This window comes from Rhipicephalus microplus, chromosome 3 (genome assembly GCF_043290135.1).
Source record: "Rhipicephalus microplus isolate Deutch F79 chromosome 3, USDA_Rmic, whole genome shotgun sequence".
Taxonomy (NCBI): domain Eukaryota; kingdom Metazoa; phylum Arthropoda; class Arachnida; order Ixodida; family Ixodidae; genus Rhipicephalus; species Rhipicephalus microplus.
Genome location: NC_134702.1, coordinates 47,141,061 through 47,165,374, shown reverse-complemented (window position 1 = coordinate 47,165,374; position 24,314 = coordinate 47,141,061). Strand labels below are relative to the sequence as shown.

Genomic DNA, 24,314 nt, shown 5'->3' with positions numbered 1-24,314 from the left:
GACAAACGTACACCGTAATTCTGATGTCAGCTTCGACGTCGTTTGTTGTAGGCGAAAAAGAATCGTTGTCTGTGAGCGAAAATACGAGGTAAACGGAAATAAATAACGAATAAAGACTTGGTTTCAGTGTGAATCGAGCGCACGACTTCTGTATGGTAAGTAGATGTTCTATCCTAGAGGTATAAGTCATCGCTACAAAGGCCGTGTGTTCAGAACAAATGTTTGACAATTTAGAACATGCAGACCTTTAGTATGGGATAGCATTAAGCCACAGCCACTAAATAAAAAAAGGAAAGGTCCTGATTGGGCTGTCCCTGTACCGTGGTGACTTTTCAAATGGGCCACACGAGGGTACTGAAAAAAAGTCGACAGATCCCACGTACCTGAGAATTGACGTTATGCGAAGCATGTGGAGGGAAGGTGGTCATGTTACATTTATTTTTATTGAGCGACACGTCATGAAATGACGCTAAATATTTGTACAAGTATTGCATGCACAGACATACGTTGAGGAGTAGCAGATGAATATATAACCAGTAGGGCCGATGAAAGCTTGCACAGCGCCACTAAGTGATTCACCTAAGTGGACTCAAGTCAAGTTCCTTGAAGATGTGGCGCACACCCACGCGGAGTATTGGCCAAGAACCGGATAGTGTTCATGAAATACTTCTTTAATAACAGGTTACGATTGATCTATTTACTAGAAAGAAAAAAGAAAGACGCAACAGGATGAGTTTGATAGTGGAATGAAGGCAAAGTCCGTCTTTATTTTTGTCAACATAAACATGTATGATGCGTAGTTCACACGAGAAAATCCGCTATCTATAGCGAGCGGTATTCTCCTGTTGCTGAAACACAGTGTCGTTTGCACCGGACGCACCCCGCGCCGCCGAACAGCCAAAGTGCGCCGTGGGGCGAGCTCGGGACGGTAGCGTTTTCGCGGCTCGCAGACGCCCAAGTACGCTACGCCAGTACATATTGTAATCTGGTCGTATAGAATTTGATGTTTTTTTTTCGCCCACTTTCACGGCTTTAATTGACGACAGAGCAGGAAGAAGCAGTGCTGCTTACTTAGCTGGCAAGTCACTGTCGTGTGACGCATGAAGAGATGAAAAAAAAAAACGCTATCGACGACAATGGCGTTGGTGGGTTAGTCCATGCTTTGCAAGACCACGACAAGCTCAGTCAGACCAATTGATAATACCTCTTCCTCAAGATCGCGACCTGAAGTATTACACAGAGTGAGTTAAACTCAATTTGGTTACAACAATCAGTTACGCGCGCTGCGACATGACAAGCGAGTCGGACTTGGCCACCATTTTCAAAATTCTTCGACTAGCCCGACCCTATGGGGCGGCAGACGCCGCGAAATCGGCCCCAGAGCGGTCGACGCGGAGAGGGCTTTTCCGGTGGATCTCGCCACCGCCGAATTGGATTCCGCGCCTTTTCGGCAGCCTAAATGCTCAGGGTTAATGATCCCTTAGGGCTATAGCGTTAAAGAGCTCGTGCTGCAGGAATTACGGTGTCGACGTAGTTGCTTGTGATTGAAAAAAAAAAGCGTTTGTGAGCAATACTATGACATTCATGCCAATAAATGAATAAATAATAAAAATCTCCTGTTTGAGCAGGAGCAGAACCCGGGCTTTCTGCGTGTCAAGCAAGTGTTCCACCACAGAGCCACGACATTGATCAGACTTGCCCTCAAAAAAAAAAAGAAAAAAAGAATACGAACGTCGTGCAATACCAGTCTCCTTAGCGCATCCATTGTTGCCTGACAGAAGCGTAAAATCACGCCAGGCGTCAACACACGTGAATTACGCAACGAGCCCAGGAGTCCATTCATGCACCATTCAAGAAGTCCATTCATGGAACGAGCCAAGTCATGCACCTAAATCTAAGTACACGGGACACGACCGTTTTCGCCTAAATGTGGCGCCCGTGACTGGGACTCGAACCCGCAACCCACGGGTCAGCAGTTGAGCAACATGACTGCTATTCCTCATTGGCGGGTAAAGCATCAACACAGTGACGGGATCGCGCAATCCCTAGGTGTGAAGCGGTATTCGACATTTTATAACTCCAGGAGCTAACCATTGTTCGATGGAGAAGTGATAGCTCTAAATCAAAGGAAACAGTACTTTATGAAGTTGATCCACACAGAAAATATTTCATAGCGACAGATATCCCACGACACTTAGAGACATTCTTCCACAGACTTCGATTAGAAGTAGCATACACAAACAGCTTCCTGCACAAGATACTGCGATCCAACTCACCAGAATGCCATTGTGGTCATGTAGAAAAATATGTTCGCCATATTATTTTGGAGTACGTTAAATACGCGAATTAAAGAGAAAAATTAAGGAGCAAATTAGCAAATTTGGACAGACGGCCCCTCACATTAAAGAAATTACTCTGACCATGGGCTGAGATGCATCTTCAGAAAAAGGCGAACATCTTCCTGACAGACTTCTTAGTGGAGACCGGACTGAATAAGCGCCTGTGATAGACAGCCAGGGATGGATATATATGAAATGTGTTAGTGCATATACTGACAGTGGAAAAAGAAGGTGTACGTGAGAACAATTTATGACAGTGTGAACTGCTGCAAACAAACTGTGCATTGACATGATATTTCAACTGGTTTCAGTGTGCTCTTATGTGTTTTTTTTTCGTATTGTTCATTTTTGGGTACCGTTCCAAATTATTCTTTTTTTTTTTGCTGCAGAACTTCGTGATATGGAGTAGCCGAGGCAATATGGACCTTAACCTCTCCACAGCAAAACATTTAGAACAGAACAGAACAGCACACAACAGAACAGTGATGCTGCCGGGTAGGTTTGCGAGGTGCCTTGCGGATGCGTAAAGAAAACAGTACTTGTGGTGAGCATTGTAGGATAGTTTGAAATGGCTAATCGTTTGTGTACCAACGTTCACTTCCACACCGCACGGCTGAGTTGAGTTACCCGTCGAAAAGTATGGCGAGCATAACGTGAAGGTGATGCAAGGAAGGCCCGATTACGCCGTGGCGTTCTACTCCTGAGGCGAAGCTTAAGCATCGTACAACTTTTAGCAGCGAGGTTCTTCTAAGCCGAGCCTTAGATGTCCAGGAACTGTCGTGAACTGTGAATGGATGTGCGCCGAGGGAAGTGGTTAAATTTCACTACGGATATGTTCCACTCCTCCCACCACACCCACAATTAACCACTGGCCCAACTAGCTACTACGCCCTCTAATGCTCACGCCACCTGTCCCGATTCAGCCACCCACTTCATTCGACATGTCGAAATAATTGGCCAGTCGAAGGCTTCATTGTAAGCCACTGGCTTCGCTGTTTCATCAACGCCCACCAGGCGAAGCAGGCTGAATTTTTCAATAATCGGAACAAAAATTAACGTGGCACCCCGGCTCCGTCCCTTCATTTGCATATCTGACGCGTTATTACTTTTACTTGTTTTCATTGCGATACGTTAACACTTCCTCCATTTCACAGTTCGTTAATAAAATTATTTATATGTAACAAAAGTGACTGTTGAAAGTTTTCTTTGCTGCATAGCTGGAGTGTTTCACAGAAAAACTTAAAACTATTGCGCTGAAGCCCATTTATTTGTTTTGCGACAAAGACAATCATCAAATCCGATTATTCAAGCAGTAAACTGCTTCACATTCTCCCTGAAAATGTTTTCAAAGTGCTGTGCATCACCACCGTCGCAGTGCCAACTCATTAGGCAGTTCACTTTATTGCGTTAATTCACTGAGGCTCGACACAAAAACCACGCTTACCTCCTAAGCTAAACATGCATAAACGCCGGAAGATGTACTGAATGAGTACACGTCAAGATTATTGAGATCACTGACTCGTAACCGCCTACTGCGGGAGACCCCTAAACCCGCAGGTTTGCAGCTAACCTGTACTCTGCGGGGAGCACTCACGGTCTAAAGACCACCAAACTTTTAATTTCGAACTACCGAGTAGAGCTCGTCAATTGTCTGACGCCGTGATTGCTTTCTGAGAGGCTGTTTCATCTCCACTCAAGCGGGGCGCCACGAACAGTTTAATTTCAATCTCACCACGAAAGACTTCGCACACATTGTATTGCCCGAGATATGCCCTTTCTTCAGTCGTCGTCTCTGTAGCTAATCGCTTAGGCCTGTCACATATGTGCCGACGTTTCTTTCTCGCCTTATTACACCTCTTTTCATTGCATCGCGATCACACGTCGAACAGGCACTTCTGCCTTTTGTAGCCCCTGTCTCTGTCTTGACCTCCCCTCGCTATATTGCTTTGTTTTTTTTTTCAAAAACTCGCGCTAACTTACGTACGCTCGGTCTCCTCTTGCACAAACTTGGAGGCGGTGTAAGCGAGCCACTAGTGAGCGTGGATCGAAATTTAATTTCGGCCTTCCTAGCCTCTGCTCTCAAAAGCTATGTCGTCGTGCGTTGGTGGCCAAGCCACTCGCTTCCTCTGTTTCCCCGAAGCCCCGAGAGCCATTAAAGCTTGGCCAGCCATGAAGTGCATGGCTCTGGCAAGTGGTTATACACCCGCCTCCTGCGAAGCACTGCTACACGCGAGAACCCACCCCAAAAAAAAAAAAAATACAGGGAGGACTCGGGGCGAGCTCTCTCTATGAAGCTCTTTTAATTACAGGCCACATTAAACTCTTACTGTGAGCGATTACTACGCTGGCTCCAGTGAGAACTCGTAGACGCAAATTAGAGCGAGCTACAGCCATGCTTCAGGGAGGTATCTCTCTCTTCTCGGACACTGTGGAGCAGACGGCAGAGGCTTAACTATATGAGCTGGCGCTGGATGCAGCATCCCCCTCTCACTATCGAAGTAGGTTCTTGAAGTGCGTGTCTGGGCGTATGTTCATGCTACGATGCACCGCATGACTTCAGCTTTCTGCATGATTTAAAAGCCCTGAACGTTCTGCTTAGTGATTTGTTTTTGTTTTTTTTACAGCCACGCGTAGCAGGACTGTTTAAAGAGCTGTTTCGTACTCTTTTCTTTTTTAAACCTCTCTTTATTTCTGATTTTCCACTCGCTGTCTTCCCAGTCCTCTATGCTTTGGGAACAGCTCTCCCATCCTCTCATTTATACACTCCATCTCTCAAATCTTCACTTCACACTCAAGTAAGCCAGAAGTTCAATATGTTCGCTGGCCCTCACACCCCTGCTCTATTTCTCGAGGTTGTGGTGTTCCCTTGGGAACAATCTTGCTGGCCACTTCGCGCGATGAGCCATGAGTTGTTAGCACGAAGCCACACGCGCCGGCCCTCGTAAGGCTGTAAAACCGGGGATCGAGATGAAAGCATCTTTTGATTATATGGCTCGAAAGATCACCGTCTTTTCGCTGTTGTTTACGTATTAAGGATGCGCGACGTATTCGTGACCTTATGCGCATATTACATTTTCTTTTAGGTAACGCATTCGTGAAATGTATACCAGTAGGTTCTAATACACTGCATGAAACAAAATGAGCGTAAAAATATAAGGAAAGGTGGCCATTACGCGCGTGAAGTTTTGCAACATATTACCTTCACCGAGTACCCTGGCTTCACAGCATCCGTTTATAGAGAAGGTCCGGTGTGTGAAACCAAAAAGGTATTATGACATCAGCCCGTAACTGATGTCATCAAAAGAAAGAAAGAATAAAGAGAGAAAGATAGACAGAGAGAAATAGAAAGAAAGAAAGGAAGAAAGAAAGAAAGAAAGAAAGAAAGAAAGAAAGAAAGAAAGAAAGAAAGAAAGAAAGAAAGAAAGAAAGAAAGAAAGAAAGAAAGAAAGAAAGAAAGAAAGAGATTGCATCGAGGATTTCAATATACAAATGGAGGTTTGGCTAAATGTAACAAACTTACCGTGCCAGCACTTTGCGTGCTTTCTTCAGTATGATACATCACTGAGACATCAAGTGGTGACATCAATTGCAAGCACGTGTGTCTGCCGAGCATAAGAAAAACTAAAAATGGAGGAGCTTGGGAGACCGCGAAACGTAACTGAAGGAAGGTCAACACGCACGACGCATGATCGATTGGAACTTTGCTGCCGCTAACAAAGTGCGTTTAATGTAGTCAGCATGGAGCAAATCAGTGAAGAGATTATTTTATCAAAGTGCGCATGACATAAACTTCACGATAAACGAAAAAAATTACCTATAGTGCGGGGGAGCTAAACATAAATGGAAAGAAGCTTTTACCGTAGATACTAGTTTTGTGCATAACAGCTACTAAAAGCTGTCAAGGCACTGCTGCGATTTCTGAAAGCTACCGGTCTGATTGACCGTCTGTGACATCGTACACGGGACCGTTACTATGTCGGTGGCATCAACACTAGTCATTACTATTCTTCCTTCTTTTGAAGCAAAAGCCTGAGAAGCTTGACTGAATGCAAAATATGACCATCAGTGGCATCCAGACACAAGTGATGCCAAAAATCATTATCATTAATGACGTTACCATATGACGTCAGCGGACATGGAAATTCATGACGTCACTATGGCGCCATTTAGCGTGACGACATGTGATGGCTTAATCACAATATATCATCGCTTGGTGAATGGTGTTCCGATCACGAAGCGTTGAAAAAACCACGCGAGTCGGAGAAAGCTTGCGAGCCTGCGATCATGGATTCACAGTGCAAAATCATGCATGTTAGGTACGGATACTTGGTTTCGGGCACGAGTACCATGCTTTCGGGTGCAGTTACTGAGAAGAAAAAAAGGTGGCTTTCGCCGTCGAGTCATCTTAGCCAATTGCATAACGTATTCTGTGACATTTTTTTTAAACTACGTGATGGCGTTTGAGCTGAGGTGGAATATAAAATGATAATGCTTTAGCGCAGCTTGGTAAATATAATTTTATCGTGCACCAACTCGCTGAGTGAGCAGTACTAGGCATGAAAAGCATAATGTTTCGGTGTCGTGACGGTTCGGTCGCACTCAATAATAAAAGAATTCTATCCCACGGTCACCGCACAGTGCCAGCACTGTGGAGAGGAAGCGGACACCTACCACAGGGTGTGGAATTGTCAAAATAACAGAGCCCTTGCCCCTCCCCCAAACCCTACGTGAGAGAACTGGGAAACGGCTCTGCTCGGCAGTTCAGACCTTCAGGCCCAGTGGGCCTTGATATGGAGAGTCGGGGTGGCGGCTTTAACCAATAGGGTCTCGCAATAGAGACTTCACCTAGTCTGAACCTCTAGCGAGGTACCACATCTCTATTTTGTTATAGACTAACACCACACATTGTGAATTTAGGTCGTTGCTTGGTCGCCAGCCATAGTGGGTCTCGCAACCTCCGATGATCACCAGAAGGAATGAACCCCCGTAGATGCCGAGGTAGTCACACATCTCTTTTCACCATGCCAACGCTGACTGCATTCTAAGGAATAACAGCGTTTATTGTGTCAACTACTAGCTGCCTACATGTCTGGGACGCTTTGTTCGTCGGTACAATTGGGGCACCTCGTAGCACAACTTTGAATGCAATGTATTTTTCTTTTTTTTTTCGCTTTTCTTTCTAATACAACAACTCGCTTCTCACACGACAACAATGTCACAAAATCGGGCAACAAGGACAAAGACACATTGACGCATGGCCGTAAAAGTAACAAGCATACCCATAAAGCGAGGAGGCTCTTTGGAAAACAGCATCATGCAACTATAGTGTGGTTATCATACAGCACCGAGGACAGCGCCATCTACGCAGGTTAGATGAGCAGTCGAAGTATCTTTGTTCTAAAAGAAAGCAGATCTGTTAGTGCTGAGAAGTCTGCAAATTAAATTGTGGCGTATTTCAACAGAAAGCTACCTTAGAATTGAGCGGCTTCATCAAATTTTGTGGCATACAAAGGTGAGGCCAATGAGCGTTTTCTTCGACACTAATCAACATGGCCGATGATTACTTCAGGAGCTTCAAAAGGCACACTAAAGTGAAAGCTCTAAGATTTCAACTACAAAAAAATTTCGTCGCGTCAATTGGTTTGAAGCCGATTTACTTCCCCAGCGAAAAAAAAAAACACCACTTGTCGTAAGCCAACCAAGAGGCAACAATTTAAGAAAAGGCATGAGACAACCGACACTCATCTATGGGCGACGAAAATCAATGTCGAAGCTAGTGGTGCGACCAGGGATTTTCGTCCTTGGCGGGACGCAGCACCAAGAGTCACTGACTGGAAATTCTTAACTTTGAACGGGGCTTAAGTAAACCGGGGCATGCGGGAGTCCACGTCATAGGAGCTTCGCGATGCGATGAAATTTTGCGTTTCAGAAAAGCACAGCTCGTGACAAGCCCTAATTAAAGTAGTGACATAACAATCATGGCACGATACACTAGGCATGAGTCATGGCGTCAGATAGTAACTAAACTAGAGTCAAGACACGAATGACACACTCCAAGCAATGTTTCGACCACTATAGACCTTATGCACAATCGCTGCCATCTGTCGGCCGTCGTGTGCATACCGCCATATAAGGAGTTAGAGCGCGGCGCAGTATAAGTCTGCGTATGTTTGCGTATACGTATACGTAATACATATCGACGTGAGGCGTGTATTGACTGATAATCACAATGCCGACATATCGTCGGCTCCAGAGAGGAACTTGAAATGCTTAAGGAAAAGGGTAAGCCGTAAATGTTGCCAGGTGTTATTTTTTCAAGCTGATGACGTTCCCAACACGTGATCCGGCTGCTGCTCCCGAAACACGTGTTTCCGTTCTCCTTTACAAGTAAGTAAGACGTCCAATAGGATTTGTACTCGTGTTCCCTCAAATTGCTGCACGTCGAAGCAAGATCACTATCAGCCGTTTATCAAGTGAAGGCGACTCATACGCTTCATGAAGAAGCCGCGTTAACACAACGAGCTTTATCGCAGTTAATTGCACGTGCCTACGTTCAGTTGAACGTGCCGACCACTTCAAATGCTTCAAAAAAAAAAAACATTCCAGTAATGCGCAAGTCATCCAACTAAACGGCAGCTTGTCACACCCCAGAAGACGAAACAAAACAACATCAAACAAAGATGCTTTAGCGCCATGGCTCCCCTCTCAGAATAAACCAATGATGCGCACTTGCTAACTCAGAGTGGGCCGCTACCGAAAGGTAACAAACAAAACAACATATTCAATGAAATGTAAGCGTGCGCAATTACCTGTGATGAAGCTCATTGCCTGAACGAGGCTTCTGCTTGAAGCGTATGATTCGCCTTCACAATTGTTAAACGGCTGATAGCGAAAACATTGCTCCGGCGTGAAGCAATTTGAGAGAACGCGAGTACAAATGATAGTGCACGTCTTACTTGCTGGGATAGGTGAATGCAAACACGTGTTTTGGGAGCATAGCCGTAGCACATGCCTGAAACGTCATCAGCTCGGAAAAATAACAAGGCGCACAGTTTACAGCTTACCTTTTTTTTCCCCCTTCAGAACTTATAGTTGCTCCATGTGTGCAGCAAGGGACTCAGTAATACGTCGGCGTTGCAATTATCAGCATATTCACGCCTCTCGTCGATACGTATTGCGTATACGTATACGTAAACGCACGCGGACAGTGCGTACTGGGCTGCGCCGAGCCTCTAACATTGCGGTATGCACATGACGACCCACAGACGGCAGCAATTTTGCATAAGGTATGTATAGCATATGGCCGCGCATGCCGGGTTAATAGGCAATATTAAATCATGAAGACATAGAGAAAGAGAGACTCTTTATTGGGGAAAGAGAAATATTTGTCGGCGTCTAAAGCAAGCGTTGTTTCCTGTCGTCCTTTCACCCAGTGTGCGCTGCCACGCGCTACGACCAACTAGCCCAGAAGTGCAGACGGGTCCATTGTTAAAGGGAACACCTGCGTTAGCAGCATGTTTAGATTTCGCTATCTTACGGTATCATAGCAGCTTAGATATGCGTGAGACTACTGGTGGTTGAAAGTTACGACTCATCTTGACAGACTATTGACTTGCATGAAGAATGTTTCTTAATCCACTTGCTCTTAGAGGGCCAGGAATATCGATGATATGCATCAAAGTGTTCGCTTTAACAGTGGACCATACCGTACATTTCAAGTCATCTTGACGATGCCGCGCACAACGTTTGAGTAGACTGCGAAAGTTAACATTTTTGTTCGAACAAGGCGCTATTTTGACGCTAATATCGATAGTGACAACACTGCCCAAGGTCACAAGCTCATTTCAGTTATCGAAACATTTTGGGTATAGCTATCCTAACTGTCTGAAACTAGCGTGTGCGCCTACAATGGTAATAGGTATTGGAAGTTTCAGTTGCGGGACCCTAACAGAAAGGATACAGAGGAGTTAAGGCCAGGTTCCGTTTGTGATAACCTAATTTACAAGAACTAACAGTAGCGAAGAACGGCGAATATGCGCATTTGAGGATAAACATGTGCGTGGGCACACCTATGGCCAAGTTTTGTGATGCCACTCGCGAAATATGAAACAAATTCACAAGAAATTAGAAATTATCCCGAGAATCGTGACGTCATAAATTATCTCTACAGACCAGCATAGGGAGATATCTTATATTTAGCTTACTCCGCAATCAATAAAACTCGACTTAATAGCAAGTTAGAAATGAACAGAGAAGAATACGATTTCTTGTTGAGTTTAGCAATATTAGTACATCATTCACATGCGCAATCTTGTGTATAAATGCGTCTTTCCAACGTGAAAAAATGAACTAGTTGTTAGTGAGCGCTTGTGCTGTGTAATTCTTCCTTGCTTCGTGTATGTCACCCCCCTTCCCGCTTTTAATTCCCTGAACGATATTGTCGTTCCTTGCTTTTGTCGTGTTAATGTGTTCGCGCTGCTTAGAGACCTATTTTTCTTCGTTTCATTCCTTTTTTGCGTATTGACGTTATGCCATTCTTCACAACTGCTTTTCCGGGGGGACTCAAGATGTGGGAACTTGAAATAATAATGGGGGTAACGTTTCAGTCGACAGTGCAGACTACTAGACTACAAAGAGTACAACTAACCAAAAGGGCACAAATTCGTTGCTTTTGCGCAGTATATCGTATTCACACCCGAAGCATTGTGGAGCAGCAACGGCTTCTAAAAATGGAAGACGCTAATTGAAAGACGTTTATTGAAAGATGCTGCTGAAAGACACGTATAGAATGTTTTTTGACAGTTTACTCTGGCTGAGCATCACGTTTTTAACGCGAAGAAAAAACGGATGAATAGAAACACCGACACCGACACAGCATCGCGTTCCAACTTTTGGTTCTCTTCTGGGTATTTTCCATTGAAGTGAAACAACATAAATGCGCAGAAGCCGAGTAGAGAGAAGAAGCTTGACACACACACGCAACGCTCGTGTGTTTCAAGACCGTCCTCCGTCCTATAGTTCTGAACGCATTTACCCTCCACCATATCACACTAACAAGCCCACACTGGCACCTTTGTGATGAAAACCAACGTATTGTAAGTTACCGCGTTTTATGCGCCAGAACGACGATATGATTACAAAGCACGCTGTAGTCGGAGACTGAACTCATTTTGACGAACTGGGCTTTTTTAACGCGCACCTCAGTCAAAGAACACGTGTGTTTTTAGCGTTTCGTCCCAAACTAATCATAGCTCCTGTTGGCGGGATTCAAATTCACCCCTTCGGGCATAGCAGCTAAACACTTAAGCAAGTAGGCCATCACGGTGGGTGTGTGAAAACTCCAGTTTCAATAACCATTAGCCTTTTCTCTGCATAATGGGCCATATAGGGCGGCCATTCAAACAAATTTGCAAACAAAACGCGTCTCCTTGCAGAAGGACGAAAAATGCACGGTCGTCAGTAAGCTTAACACGAACGAAGCGACGCGAGACCTGGTCTACTTTGACTCATGCTAGCGGCAAAGCGCTGGGCGCTGTTGCCGAGATAATACCTCGATTTGGTTTGATAGTATGTCGGCATGCACGGGAAACCTCTGGATAACAGATCCCATACGCGGCACAAGCGTCCATCGACCAGTTTCAGGACACGCTGCGGAACGCTCATGTTAAGCTTTCTGACGACTGTACATCGCACTTCGCCACAGATAACACATCGAAGCAGCGGCGTGCGTTAGAGTACACAGACCCTCAGTATACAGGCACTGTACTAGACTATACGCGAGTGCGCTTACGTATGCAAGTCTAACTGGACGAAAACAACTACGTGGAAGCTGAAAACGGCGTGCGGCGATATGTCATCGACAACACATGTCCTCCTCCCATAAAATGAATCGCGTAACTGCGTAGTGTTTTTCTTAGACCAAAGCTTCGTGCGGTGGCGCTAAATTGTGCTGAATTTCACATTACCTGTTGAGGTTCCAGCCAGTGAATAATAGAGAAGTTGCTCGACGTTTGTCGATAGTCAAGCGAAAGCTCCACTCTGATGGACGTAAAGATAGTGAAGCAAAAAATAATGTTCTTGGTAAAGACGCTTGTCCTATGAATAAATTAGGCACGATGAATTATGATTTCCGAATCGAAACTAAAAGAAGAGACAACAAACTTTACGCGGCGTCTTCGGCTTGCCAATATCTTTTAGCTGTGCTTTACTTATTCGTTGGCTAGCAGTGTATGCGAGCTATAACCCAATTGCTTCCGTCACTGTATGATACATTAAAACAATAACACAGGACATAATTTAATGATTTTCAGTTAGTGTAAGTCTCCGTTCAGATAAGCTTTTTTTGTTCCTTCTCAGGCTTTCTATTGTTAATCAGTGCGTGCTGTTTTCATTGCTATATCAATTTTGTCGACTATGCTCGATGCGATACAGATAAATCACGAGCTTGGTATTAGTAGACATAGTATGTTAACAAGACACGCGCTGAAGTGTGCACATACATTACTTAGAAAGAGAGATGAACTTAATAAAATAACGAACGGATTGTTTTATCACTTAACACTGCCAGAACGCATTCAAAAGAATGATATTACATCACACCATATTCAGCATGAGACAATAAGTTCCTACTTTTTTTTCCCATTACGGTACTCATTAGGAAATTGCAGCTTCTTTTATTACCAGGAGTACTCGGAAAACAGTTTACACATTTAGTTGCCGTTCCTTACTTCGAGAGGCCTTCGCACAAAAAAAGAGTGTTCAGAAGCTGACATTTACACTCCACAGTCAAGTTCCACTCCCAACCCCATTGTGCTGCATGCTCCAAATACTTTCGTGGCACAGTTTTTTTTTTGCTAATGGTCTGCTTGAAGGAGTTAAAGAAATGTCAGAATAAAGACAGATATTGAGACAAACTCACTCTTTGAATAATTAGGTCGAGCATAGTAAGTGAGCATTACCCTGCACCTAGAAAATATTCCCTGAAGAATGCACGATGCTTCGGCAATGCCTGAGCTATACTCTCTTAACTGCGAAAAAGGATAAAACTTTAATAAAAAAGTTCTAGCGTAAAGGATTGGAGCGTGAACAAGACAGTATGTGAGTGTAGCTTCCACAAGGAATCGTTATAAAGCAAAAAAAGTAATAACAGCAAAATGATCATGTCTAGTTAAATCGCTCGTACTTGGGTATTCACCTTTATCAAACTTAAGAACTTAAGTGAAGTTTGGTGTCTTGCGTGAAAAAAAAAACAATGATCTGATTGCAATTTTTTTGTAGTGAAGACCCCACAGTAATTTTGACTACCTGTGCCTTTTCAAAGGAAACCCGGAGCCAAGTACAGGCGTGTTTTAGCATTTCTGTCATATATGAAAGTGGAAGACAAGGCATTAATTGGAACCGCAGCCTTGAGGCGAAGAACGCAGCGCCACGACCAATAAACTATTACTCCTGGAAATCTTTAGATAATTCCCAACTCTTTTATATGCAGGGTTCACCTTGGCTATGATCACTGATAGAATATGAGTATATCATATTAAGCTGCTATCTAAGTCTGAAAGCTTCTGACGCAGCAATCTGAAAGCTAACCGTAAAGAGAGAGAAAGAAAGAAAAGCTTAAAAACCAATGTAGTAGAATGCGCAGCTTTGAAACTGACCATTCTGTATCACAGTGAGAATACCAACATGTCCAGCACTAGGCAGACGATAATTATGGATCCGCTTGTATGCTCAAGCGTGCGAAAGCGAGATTTCGAAATGAGTGTAGTTTAAACCACCTCCATTTTAAGAGACACCGTGTGTAGTTTGTCTCTTGGATACAAAAAAATTGCAAACAATAATTTCCGTGACCCAGCTAAGAAAAAAAAAACACCACAATACAGACAAAAGGAGACATGCGAACAACAGTGCGTGGACCACGCTATAAAGAATGAAGGGTTAAGTAACTGAAACGGATGGATGCACTACACCAAGACTTCAACTGAGGCAGTGCTGGGAGGAGACAATGAGTCGGCAAAGATGTTTCGGCCCTAATATTTTGGTGAATGGGTTTTTCATTACCTCGTGTTTTGTCATTGCTCAACGCAGATGTTTTCGAATGTTCAACACTGCGAAGCTACTTCGACGAAAAAAGATAAATGATGAAATTAAAACTCTAAAGGCATACGTTCAGACCCACACGTTCAACCGGACATGGCTGAAAGTAAAAAGAGAGACAGTGAGCGAGAAACACCACCGACTCATAGGAGGAGCACATTTCAATGCAACCGCACGAAGCGAACCCTGAGAACTACATCACTGCGTCCCTGTGACTCAAACAGCGTATGGTGCACCAACAATCAAAGCCGGGAAGGACAACGAACAACCAGCAGATTACATAGAGGCGTATACGGTATCCAGAGTGACAGCATTTTAGGTGGGGATGACAACACCGAAATTGGCAGGGTTGCCTGCGTAAGTCGCGGCTTGCGCCAGACAGTGCGTGCCTGCGAGATTTTTTTTTCAGCATGTCCTCTTGGGACGCGCATAGATGACCTCTGGGAAGACAGTAGAGAGACACAGGTGGCGGCAGAGGTGGCGCAGAGGGGGCGCTGTTGTCGGTCGCCGCTCATGAACGCGGCAGCGCCCCCTTGCGTGCCATGGCGGCGACGTTGCGCTTTTCCTCGCCGCGGGGCCGGCAGCGCTTCGCGAGGCGCTTAGGCCTGGCCTGGGGCCACGGAGAAGTCGCCTCGGATACGTCTGCATGTGGATAAAAAAAGTCATCAAATCTATCTATCTATCTATCTATCTATCTATCTATCTATCTATCTATCTATCTATCTATCTATCTATCTATCTATCTATCTATCTATCTATCTATCTATCTATCTATCTATCTATCTATCTATCTGCCTGTCTGTCTGTCTGTCTGTCTGTCTGTCTGTCTGTCTGTCTGTCTGTCTGTCTGTCTGTCTGTCTGTTTGTCTGTCTGTCTGTCTGTCTGTCTGTCTGTCTGTCTGTCTGTCTGCCTGTCTGTCTGTCTGTCTGTCTGTCTGTCTGTCTGTCTAGTAATTATGCCTGCATGTTTGTTTTTTCGTTTTTTTGTCTGTTCACTCGCCAGGTATTCTTGGTCCATGCAATCAAGCTGTATAACACCGCTTATTGATTGAGTAATTGGTGCCGACAATCACATTAATTGCAAGATGAGTGTCAATATAATATGTTGAGCTGTGCTGGTCAGTATATAGCCACACGTAAAATTGCTTAATAATGGCTCATGCTGTCTAGAGTTGGCTGTATTTTGTAAAAAAAAATAAAATCAAATCACATCGAAGTATTTAACTGAGACGTTATTACAGGCAACACGTTTAAAATATTTGAACCAATAACCTTCCAGGCTAGTAGCTTATCTATAAGGTGTTCTGATTACCCTTGGACCTAACGTCAACAAGCGCTAAGTCTGGAGCGATGCATCTCTTAAATGTGGGTATAGAGAAATCGTAAGTTAGCACTGTAGACATTTCAATAAATTTCAGCTCCTTATAAATACCAATGCAGCCCGTTTCAGTTTCGCTGGTAGACAGTCTGTGCCGATTTCTTGGGTGGTGAGATTTTTATCTGGGAGGCCGAAGCTTTTTTTTCAGATAATTTTATAAGGTGACTTTACACTTCTCATGTGATTTTCAATCTCAGGAACTCCTATTTTGCAGAACAAGGTTGAAGCCTGGCCCTCAGCCTTAAAGGAAAGACTACACTGCACCTGTCAGGTATAATGTGGCAGCAGAAAGCACAGGACCCAGTGTATTAGCCGAACATGAGAGAGGCCTCTGTCCTGCAGGGAGCGTAGCCAGAGTTACGACCATGATGATGATGATGATGATGATGATGATGATGATGTCAAGCATCGGTAGCTTCTCACTCACTTCGACGTTAGGTGATGGTGACTAAAACGCTCATTAGCATGTTGTATGGTGCTGGACTTGAAAAGTAAGGGCCAAGGCAGGTCGTTAGCCAAATAATGGCAGCCGCCATGGCCTATCATATACGAACCTTTTTCTCCATGGTGGTCGATACGTCCCTTGACGACTTTGATCAACTGCTAATAAGTTCAGCATGCGTTATTATGTTTTATTGTGGTTCTATAAGCCGACCTCTTAGAATTCCTTAGGCGGTGCATATTTATTGATTATGGAAGCATTATTAACTGCCACGGCATAAAAGTTTAGCTTTTTTTCCAGATCAGCTTAAAGGTATGGCACAAGATGTTAGCGGTTTCTTCTCTCCTTGACCCTCGGCACTAACTGCATCTTTTCCGTGCTACCCATCCAACACTGATGCACCCTTGCGTGCTATAATCCAACGCATTGAATCACCATAATCCGAACGGTCCCATCGCTCATTAGTCCTTCACGATGGTCTACTATACCACCAAAATGTTTGCCCAGATGGACCAGCCCAGCTGCTTGAAATTCCGAAACACCTTCGCTCGGTGGTTCGAACTCAATTGATGACCTTCGAACTGTCGGTCACCTTGGTGTGTCACGCACTTACGACCGCATTCGCCGACGCTTCTTTTAGCCAGGGCTTGCTTGCACGCTCAGTTAGAAGATACGATGCGGCTTGTGTGAAATGTGAGTGCTGCAAAACAGAATCGATGCTTCCCGCCGGACACCTTCAACCGCTTGACATTTCGTCATAACCATTCTTCCGCGTTGGCTTAGGCCTACTCAGCCCTTTTTCCTTGTCTTCCTCTGGCAACAGGTCGATAGCACAGACTACGCCACGCGCTACGCTATCACATGAGCCCTTCCAACAAGCTGCGCCACAAATGTCGCAAACTTTCTCCTAGACGACGTGATTTTACAACATGGAGCTGCACGACAGCTGCGCACTGACCATGGCCGCACCTTTCTATCGAAGATGATAGCCGATATACTGCATTCATGTAAAACAAGGCACAAGCTCACTACGTTGTGGGCGGACGGAGCGTCTGAATGGAACACTTACAGACATGCTTACGAAATATGTTTATTCCATCTACTCTGGCTGGGACCTTGCTTTACCATACGTCACATATGCATATACAATTCCTTGCACCATGACACTACTGCTTACTCTGAATTTTTTCTGTTGTTCCGCCAAGAACCTACCTTACTTCTAGACGCAATCGTCCCGTCTACCGCTGCACCGACCAGTGAATATGTCCTTGACGCTATCACTCGAGCTGCCCATGCACGCGAAATCACCCGCACTCGCCTTCTCGCTTGTAAAGAGAGAACCAGCGGCGTTTGTACAATGAACGGCACCGAGACCTGCACTTTTCACCCGGCTCCTTGGTCCTGCTGTGGTCCCCGACCCGTCAAGTCGGCTTTTCGGAAAAACGCTACAAAGGCCCAGACCGAGTCTTTCGTGAGGTCAATCCTGTAACAATGAAATCGCTGCTGCCGCACCATCGCCTTCATCTGCCCCACAAGCCACCGACATCGTTCATGTGGTATGCTTGATGCCCTATACCACTTTTCCCGTGACATTGATATCTATATACGGCCGAGACGGCGCTTCTGCCGCTGGGTATTATGCTGCATGCACATTAACTTTTTCCGGAACGATGCGCATGTGTGCTTGATGAAGAGGACGAAGGGCTCTGTCTGATCTGTCGCTGGTTAACCGGTCACGCCGCTTCTGCTGGTTGTAATATATTTTGTCTGCAGCCTTGTCAATCCAGCATTTCTTTTCTCACGTAACAATATCAAACAAAGATTCAAGAAGGCTGATTTTGTTGTTTTTTTCCTCGCATTTAGGACCTAAGTTATGATCAATTCCTAAATTCGTAAGTATCCGTAACTTCAGAGCGAACGCGTAAGCGTGGCTGCATGAAAGCTACAGAGCAAATAGCATTTCGTATAACTACTCGCACAGGCGAAGAAAGTTCAAGAAGCCCTAAAGAAAGTGATCTTTATATCAAGGTGAACATGTGTCATAAAAATACTTTAATTATTATAAGATTCATAACCTAGATTTGAGGTTCCAAGCTTACTTGTATGCTGTTTGCTTATGCCATTTTGGCGAATAAATAAAGCACCTCAATCATAGGAAGTGCTTAGATTATCAAGGAACTCGCTGCAAGATATATCGAACAGTACCACAGTGTTTTTGTCAAATACCCGTATACAGGGACGATAGCTGTTATATTACTGTACAAAAATAAATCATATGATAAAGTCAATTTTACGACCTGCATTGTCATTCACAACATGACATGCGCATTAATGGAGGGTGACGCCCACAAAGCAACTAGCAAATGGTTTCTTTGGTATAAAGGTTGAGAAAGGGGAGTACAGTGTTCCTCGAAAATAGCAGCGTAACAATTCCACGCTTGCGATTCGCCAGCAGCAAAAAGACAAGATTCAAACCATTCAAAGGACAACGCTCACCTGCATTCATGAAGGGACGACGGTAGTTGAAAGGTGGAAGCCTGCCCGTTCTAGCCAGGTGTCCCAAGTTTCGTTTGACTTCCTCCAACGATGGCACCAGAAAGATATCGTCTGCTCCCTGCGACGTCAACGCGACTATAGTGAACACAACTGGAAGGTGCGACCGTCTTGAACTGCACATCGAACACTCTCGCCTGACCACATATCTTTACAGCCCATACTCGTCGGCTTTATTTACACTAATTCTCCTGCAATTAGTTTGAGGTCATACTCGCATCTCATCCTACATCTGAGGTCACGGGTTCACCAGAAAGCAACGGCAGTCACGTTTCCACCCGTGCCAAGTGCACGGAAAAGGTCTTGTTTATCGATTTACACGAGCAATAAAGATCCGATGCAGCAAAAGGTAAGCCACAGACGTTTGGTCGACCTGTCAAGCGTCCGCCTAATCGAAGCACGAAAAACGCACAAATGGGGCTAGCTGACTTTCTTGTTCTTCCAATTCACCTCTTAGCCGTGGCTCAAACACCATGTGATCTTTTGGCTAGTAATGCCTCATCATCACTCTCCTTCTCTGTTATCGCACATGTAAATGCGTCAGTGCGCGGACCGAAGCCAGAACCACTTACACCTCTCTTACATCGGTTTCCATGTCAACGTGGAACTGGTCACACTTACAACTAGGTGCTGCTAGTCCATAGTGTTTTATTTAAGGTATGCAAGCAGATGGGTACCGTCTTATATGGACATGCCAATGGTTGCAGTCGTAGCGCCCCCACCACCACCTATAAGTCGGCTCTCGCTAGTCAAACAGTCAGCTGTGATTTCTGGATACATGATACCATAAGGCTCTGTGTCAATTCATCGACGAACCCGGCTTGAAGGCACACGTCTAGTACACATATAGACATAAAGTACCATGAAATGAAAGAAAGTCTAAATCACAATAATAATAATAATAATAATAATAATAATAATAATAATAATAATAATAATAATAATAATAATAATAATAATAATAATAATAATAATAATAATATCAAAAGCGCGCAAACATTGTTCATACATACATTCATGATAGTGAAGCGCTACAGAGTGCGGAGACATTAGAACATAGGACAACGCGCAACTAAAAACTAAAAAAAAAAACATTTTGAAACAACTCCCCCATATATATAGAATAATTATACGTCATCATTAGAAATGCATAATTAACCACCTGATCATAAAAGAAACAAATAAAAGATAAAAAACCATCATGAACGCTCAACGAGAGGTCAGAAACGCTTTCCACACACTCTAGAAAGCTATTCTCAGATACAGTAAGCAAGACAGATGGATAGCTGAATTTGTGAAAACGAGATGGATGGTTGGCCAATCAACCTTTTTCAAAAGGAACCACCATTGGAGATTGCCTAAACCAAAATTGGTGGTCCGTGGTCTCCGACATCTTCCGCCATGCGCTGTGGACAGCTTGGGGACCTGGAATTATTTGGGGCAGTTAAGAAACCTACGACGTCAGGGCCTGCTCGGTTCGCTTCTATCGTAGGGAGTTCTCGATGGCAGCGTTCCTTTGTTGCTTCATACAGGGCTGATGGTGACAGTGCCCACTGCTTGACTCGGTATAGTGACTTGTTGGGCGAGTGGGTTCCTTGTTACGGAAGATTTTAGCGCGAAGTAAAGACGAGAGACGGACAAGCGGCAAACTATCAACTGATTTTATTCGAAAAGCACATGCGTATATGTACGTGAACAAAGTCACAGTCACGGGTCACATTAGAAGAAAAAATAAAAAATATATAATAAATTCTATTAGTGGCAGGCGCTCAAATAATCTAACTCAGTGGCATTCAACGTGATAGAGGGCTTCGCTTCGCATGTCTCGCCCGATCTGCTAATAAGATATTCTTCCTCGATTTCTCGTGCAACCTTAACATTTAATTTTGCGAGCGTCTTAATTACCCCCGTATTAGTAAACACTGCTTTACTTGAACTTGACTTGAAATTACCTTCAGTGCAGCGCGTTTGAAACGCGTCTGTGCGTTTGTGCTGTCTTGGCACCGCTTAAAGACAGCGCCTTCCAACGCATTTGTGCTGCATTGAAGTTGCCAGCAAGCCAAGTTCAAGCCAAGTTCAAGCCAAGCAGCGTTTCTGAATTCGGGGGGTCAGTTTCTGATAGCAAGGGTGTGCAGCCGCACTCCCTGCAATTTAAAGAAAGATTGGAACAAGGTTTCCTTCTCAATGAAGCCTTATGATCTGATAATCTATTGTTCAAATCCAATGTCCGTCTCTCGTCTTTATTTTGCGCTAAAATCTATCGTAATTATGCTTGACTTAGTCTGAGGCAACGTAACACAACAAGAAAGCACTACTATTTGCCCAGTATGGCCACGGCATGGCCAATGTGGGACACCATCCCGTGAGAACGAATGCTGGCATCGAGGAGCCCTACGACAGTATAGCGAACCGAGTGGCACCTGGTATCGTATTTTCATACAATAATACAGGAATCTAACTCTGCGATTGTGTACCCTCATGAGAATTATGGGAAGTACAGGCTTCGGAGTGGATCGCATTAGTCAGGGAACTATTTACGGATCTTTTCTTACAGTTTCAGTTTCGTTCTTCGCCTAGAGTTGCTAGTGGGGTGGGTGCGAAGGACTGAAGCTGCGCGTTTGTTGTTCAAAAAAAGCTAAAAACTGCTACGCCTCTGAATTTACTGTAACGCTGGAACTGTATAAGTCGTGTTTGACAGTTTAAGCGAAGCGTCGGCCACTCGCCGCTGCGAATAGATGTAGCATACCATGCCAGTGCAGGATATTACATAGAGTTCATGTTTTCTGTAAGTGCGTCTTTCCGAAACTCGTTAAAATCAACTGCAGAACGACGGCGACGCGAAGTTGGCGAACCGCCACGCTCTTCTGACTCGACTTCACAGCAAAACGAGAGGTGCGTTGGGGGCAGACCACTCGAACAGACGCACCTGGCATCGCAGCAGACGAAACGTCAAGTGTTCCTCACTTAATACTGTGCTGTTATTTCCACAAATAGATATTGCGTACTTTCGATGGCAAAACAGGAATGTTTCTTTTGAAATGTTGTGAAGAATAATTCATTACATCTTGATGCCAAATCTGAAACGCAATGGCAGAGGAATGCAAACCTTGGTGGTCAAATTTGTCCAGGTTTCACTTCTACCGCCTAGTCTCAAAAAACCTTTTTGCAATAAAGTTTGCGTACAAAAAAAATGACGCTGAGCCATAACTTAATATCACTTTGTCTTACATTCCGCAAACAAGCATCGCGAATTTCAAGAACGTAATCCATCCGAAGCAGATCCGAAGCCAGTACTTCCCATAATTCTCATGGAGGTACAAGCGGCGCTGAAGGAGCCCACGTAGACACTAGCACCAGGTTCCCCTCTAGGTAGTATTATATGAAACTCTATGGTCTCAAAATTGTCCCAAAAATACCAGGGCACCATACCAGGCCCCTTGCCTCGATGCCAGCGCATGGAACGCTGGCATCGAGGTGCCTTATCCTGTCGTAGGGCACTTCGATGGCAGCGTTTTTTCCTGGAATCGAGGTGCCTTATCCTGTCGTAGGACACCTCTATGGCAGCGTTCCTTCCTGGAATCGAGGTGCCTTATCCTGTCGTAGGACACCTCTATGGCAGCGTTTCTTCCTGGAATCGAGGTGCCTTATCCTGTGTTAGGGCACCTCGATGGCATCAAAGAGCCTTATCCTGTCGTGGGACACCTCCATGGCAGCGTTCCTTCATTCGCTGGCATCGAGGCGCCTCACCTTGTCGACAGAGTGCCTAATCAGTGTATTCCAGGCACTGTGCTGTCGTCACACTGTGATCACCCAAAGACATAGCGCGCGTATTGTCACGGCCACCGCCTATGCTCAGACTACCGTTGTGAAAAATATCCACCTTTTCTAAAGTACCCGTTCCTTGTAGCCTACTACCACAACGGTATCACCATTCAGACACCCTTACTTGTAGTCCATACCTCATAGTCATCGTCGGCGCATTCGGGTATATCGGAAGCCTCGTCATCCGGCGTAAACCCTTCTTCCTCTTCCGCGCTGGCCTCGTGGGCCTGAGAGCCCGAAAAGCGACGCAAAAACTCGGCCCTGGTTCCTCGCGCCTGTGATGGCACCGCTGCTGAGCTCGGAGGCAGCCAGCCGTTGCGCGCCAAGGCAGCCACATTGCGCTTGACTCGCCCCGTCGGCTGCGCTCCGAGTGGCTGTTGCTGCTGCGCTTCGCGTTGAGTGTCTTCGTGCTGTTGCTGCTGCTGCCGCTGCTGCCACTGACCTTGGCCGTTAGAGGCGTCTCTTCGCACACGCACAGACGGCCAGTACGGGAACCTGTCAGTCGAAGAGAAAGGCAGAACGGGACCGACCGTTGAAGTCGTGGCACACCACAAAGTAATTTTTTTGACAGGCAGCCTCCGCTTAGGACGAAAGACATTGATCGAAGGAAGAAGCAATTCGTAAATTAATTCATGTCATGCAGATTTTCTCTAGCTGTGCCGTAGCTGGAATATTTGACTAACAATATAGCGCGCATAGAGGGAAGACACAAAAAAAGCGTTGGCAGGACTCCTCAATGGGGGTCGAGGGTGGGTGAGATGGGAAGTTTCAAATAAGCGCCCTCCCACACTTCCTGACCCTCCCACAAAACACAGTGTCAATAGGAGTTAAAAGGAGACAAACAAGGCTTTCTTGTGTCCCCATCTATGTGCGCTACAGTATTATTCCAAGATACCTTGCCAACAAACTCGCCTTGAAGCACTAGTTAGCAGTAACCTGGTTGATATGGCAACGCCAGTTCATTAAGGGATGCAAAGCTATTCTTGACGGCATTGATATATTTGGAAACACGCCACTTCACAAAAACGAAACACAGGCAGGTAAGAGAGTTTTCGTGCACATTTCCCCCTCTCTTTTGCTGGTATAGACATGCTCGAGGCGACGTGCTACATGCTTCGACGAGGATAACTAGCAGTAAGCCCGCTTGATATGACTTGCATGCACACGTGCATGTCGTCTTTGTATCATCGTTTGGTTACACCACGGTGGAATAACCTTCATAGGAGACGCGACATAGGTCGCAGAGACACGCTGTGATGCGTTAGCTGAAGAGCATTGCGCTCTTCAGCTAACAAGGCTACAAAAAGAAAAGTCCCGTAGACCTTAGGCTGACAAACGCAGCACATAAGTGTATGACCCAGCTAGTATATGGTGTTATTACGGAGTATCAGCTTCAAACCACGTGTATAATGTTCTCGGTGGTTCAATTGAAATTTGTTCTGTTTCAACTGGCTTGAGTTTTGTTCTTCAACTGATCCGATCCAGGCGACAAGCGACATCAATATCGACAACAGACAACACCTTCACTTTGCAGGAGACAGCAGACAAAATCCGTGCCTTCAAACCACGAATTTCGCGCGTACTCATCGCGGCCCTAGATGACGGACATTCTATGGGACACAATGAACACAGAGACAATTAACATATTATAGACTGTGTACCCCGATCGACAATGCCATCGGACGTA

General features: G+C 45.0%; 1 protein-coding gene across 3 annotated transcripts in view; it reads right to left on the bottom strand.

Moving 5' to 3' along the window:
• Window positions 1–14,485: 14,485 nt before the first annotated feature.
• Window positions 14,486–24,314, bottom strand: part of LOC119161504 (uncharacterized) — a 212,988-nt gene continuing 203,159 nt past the window's right edge. For all 3 annotated transcript variants that reach the window (XM_075889433.1, XM_075889434.1, XM_075889435.1), the window contains 3 exons: window positions 22,765–23,122; window positions 18,749–18,866; window positions 14,486–15,074 (listed from right to left, as the gene is read on the bottom strand). In XM_075889433.1, coding sequence (XP_075745548.1) covers window positions 14,944–15,074; window positions 18,749–18,866; window positions 22,765–23,122 — 607 coding nt within the window. In that variant the 3' untranslated portion in view covers window positions 14,486–14,943. The remainder of the gene's footprint in view (window positions 15,075–18,748; window positions 18,867–22,764; window positions 23,123–24,314) is intronic.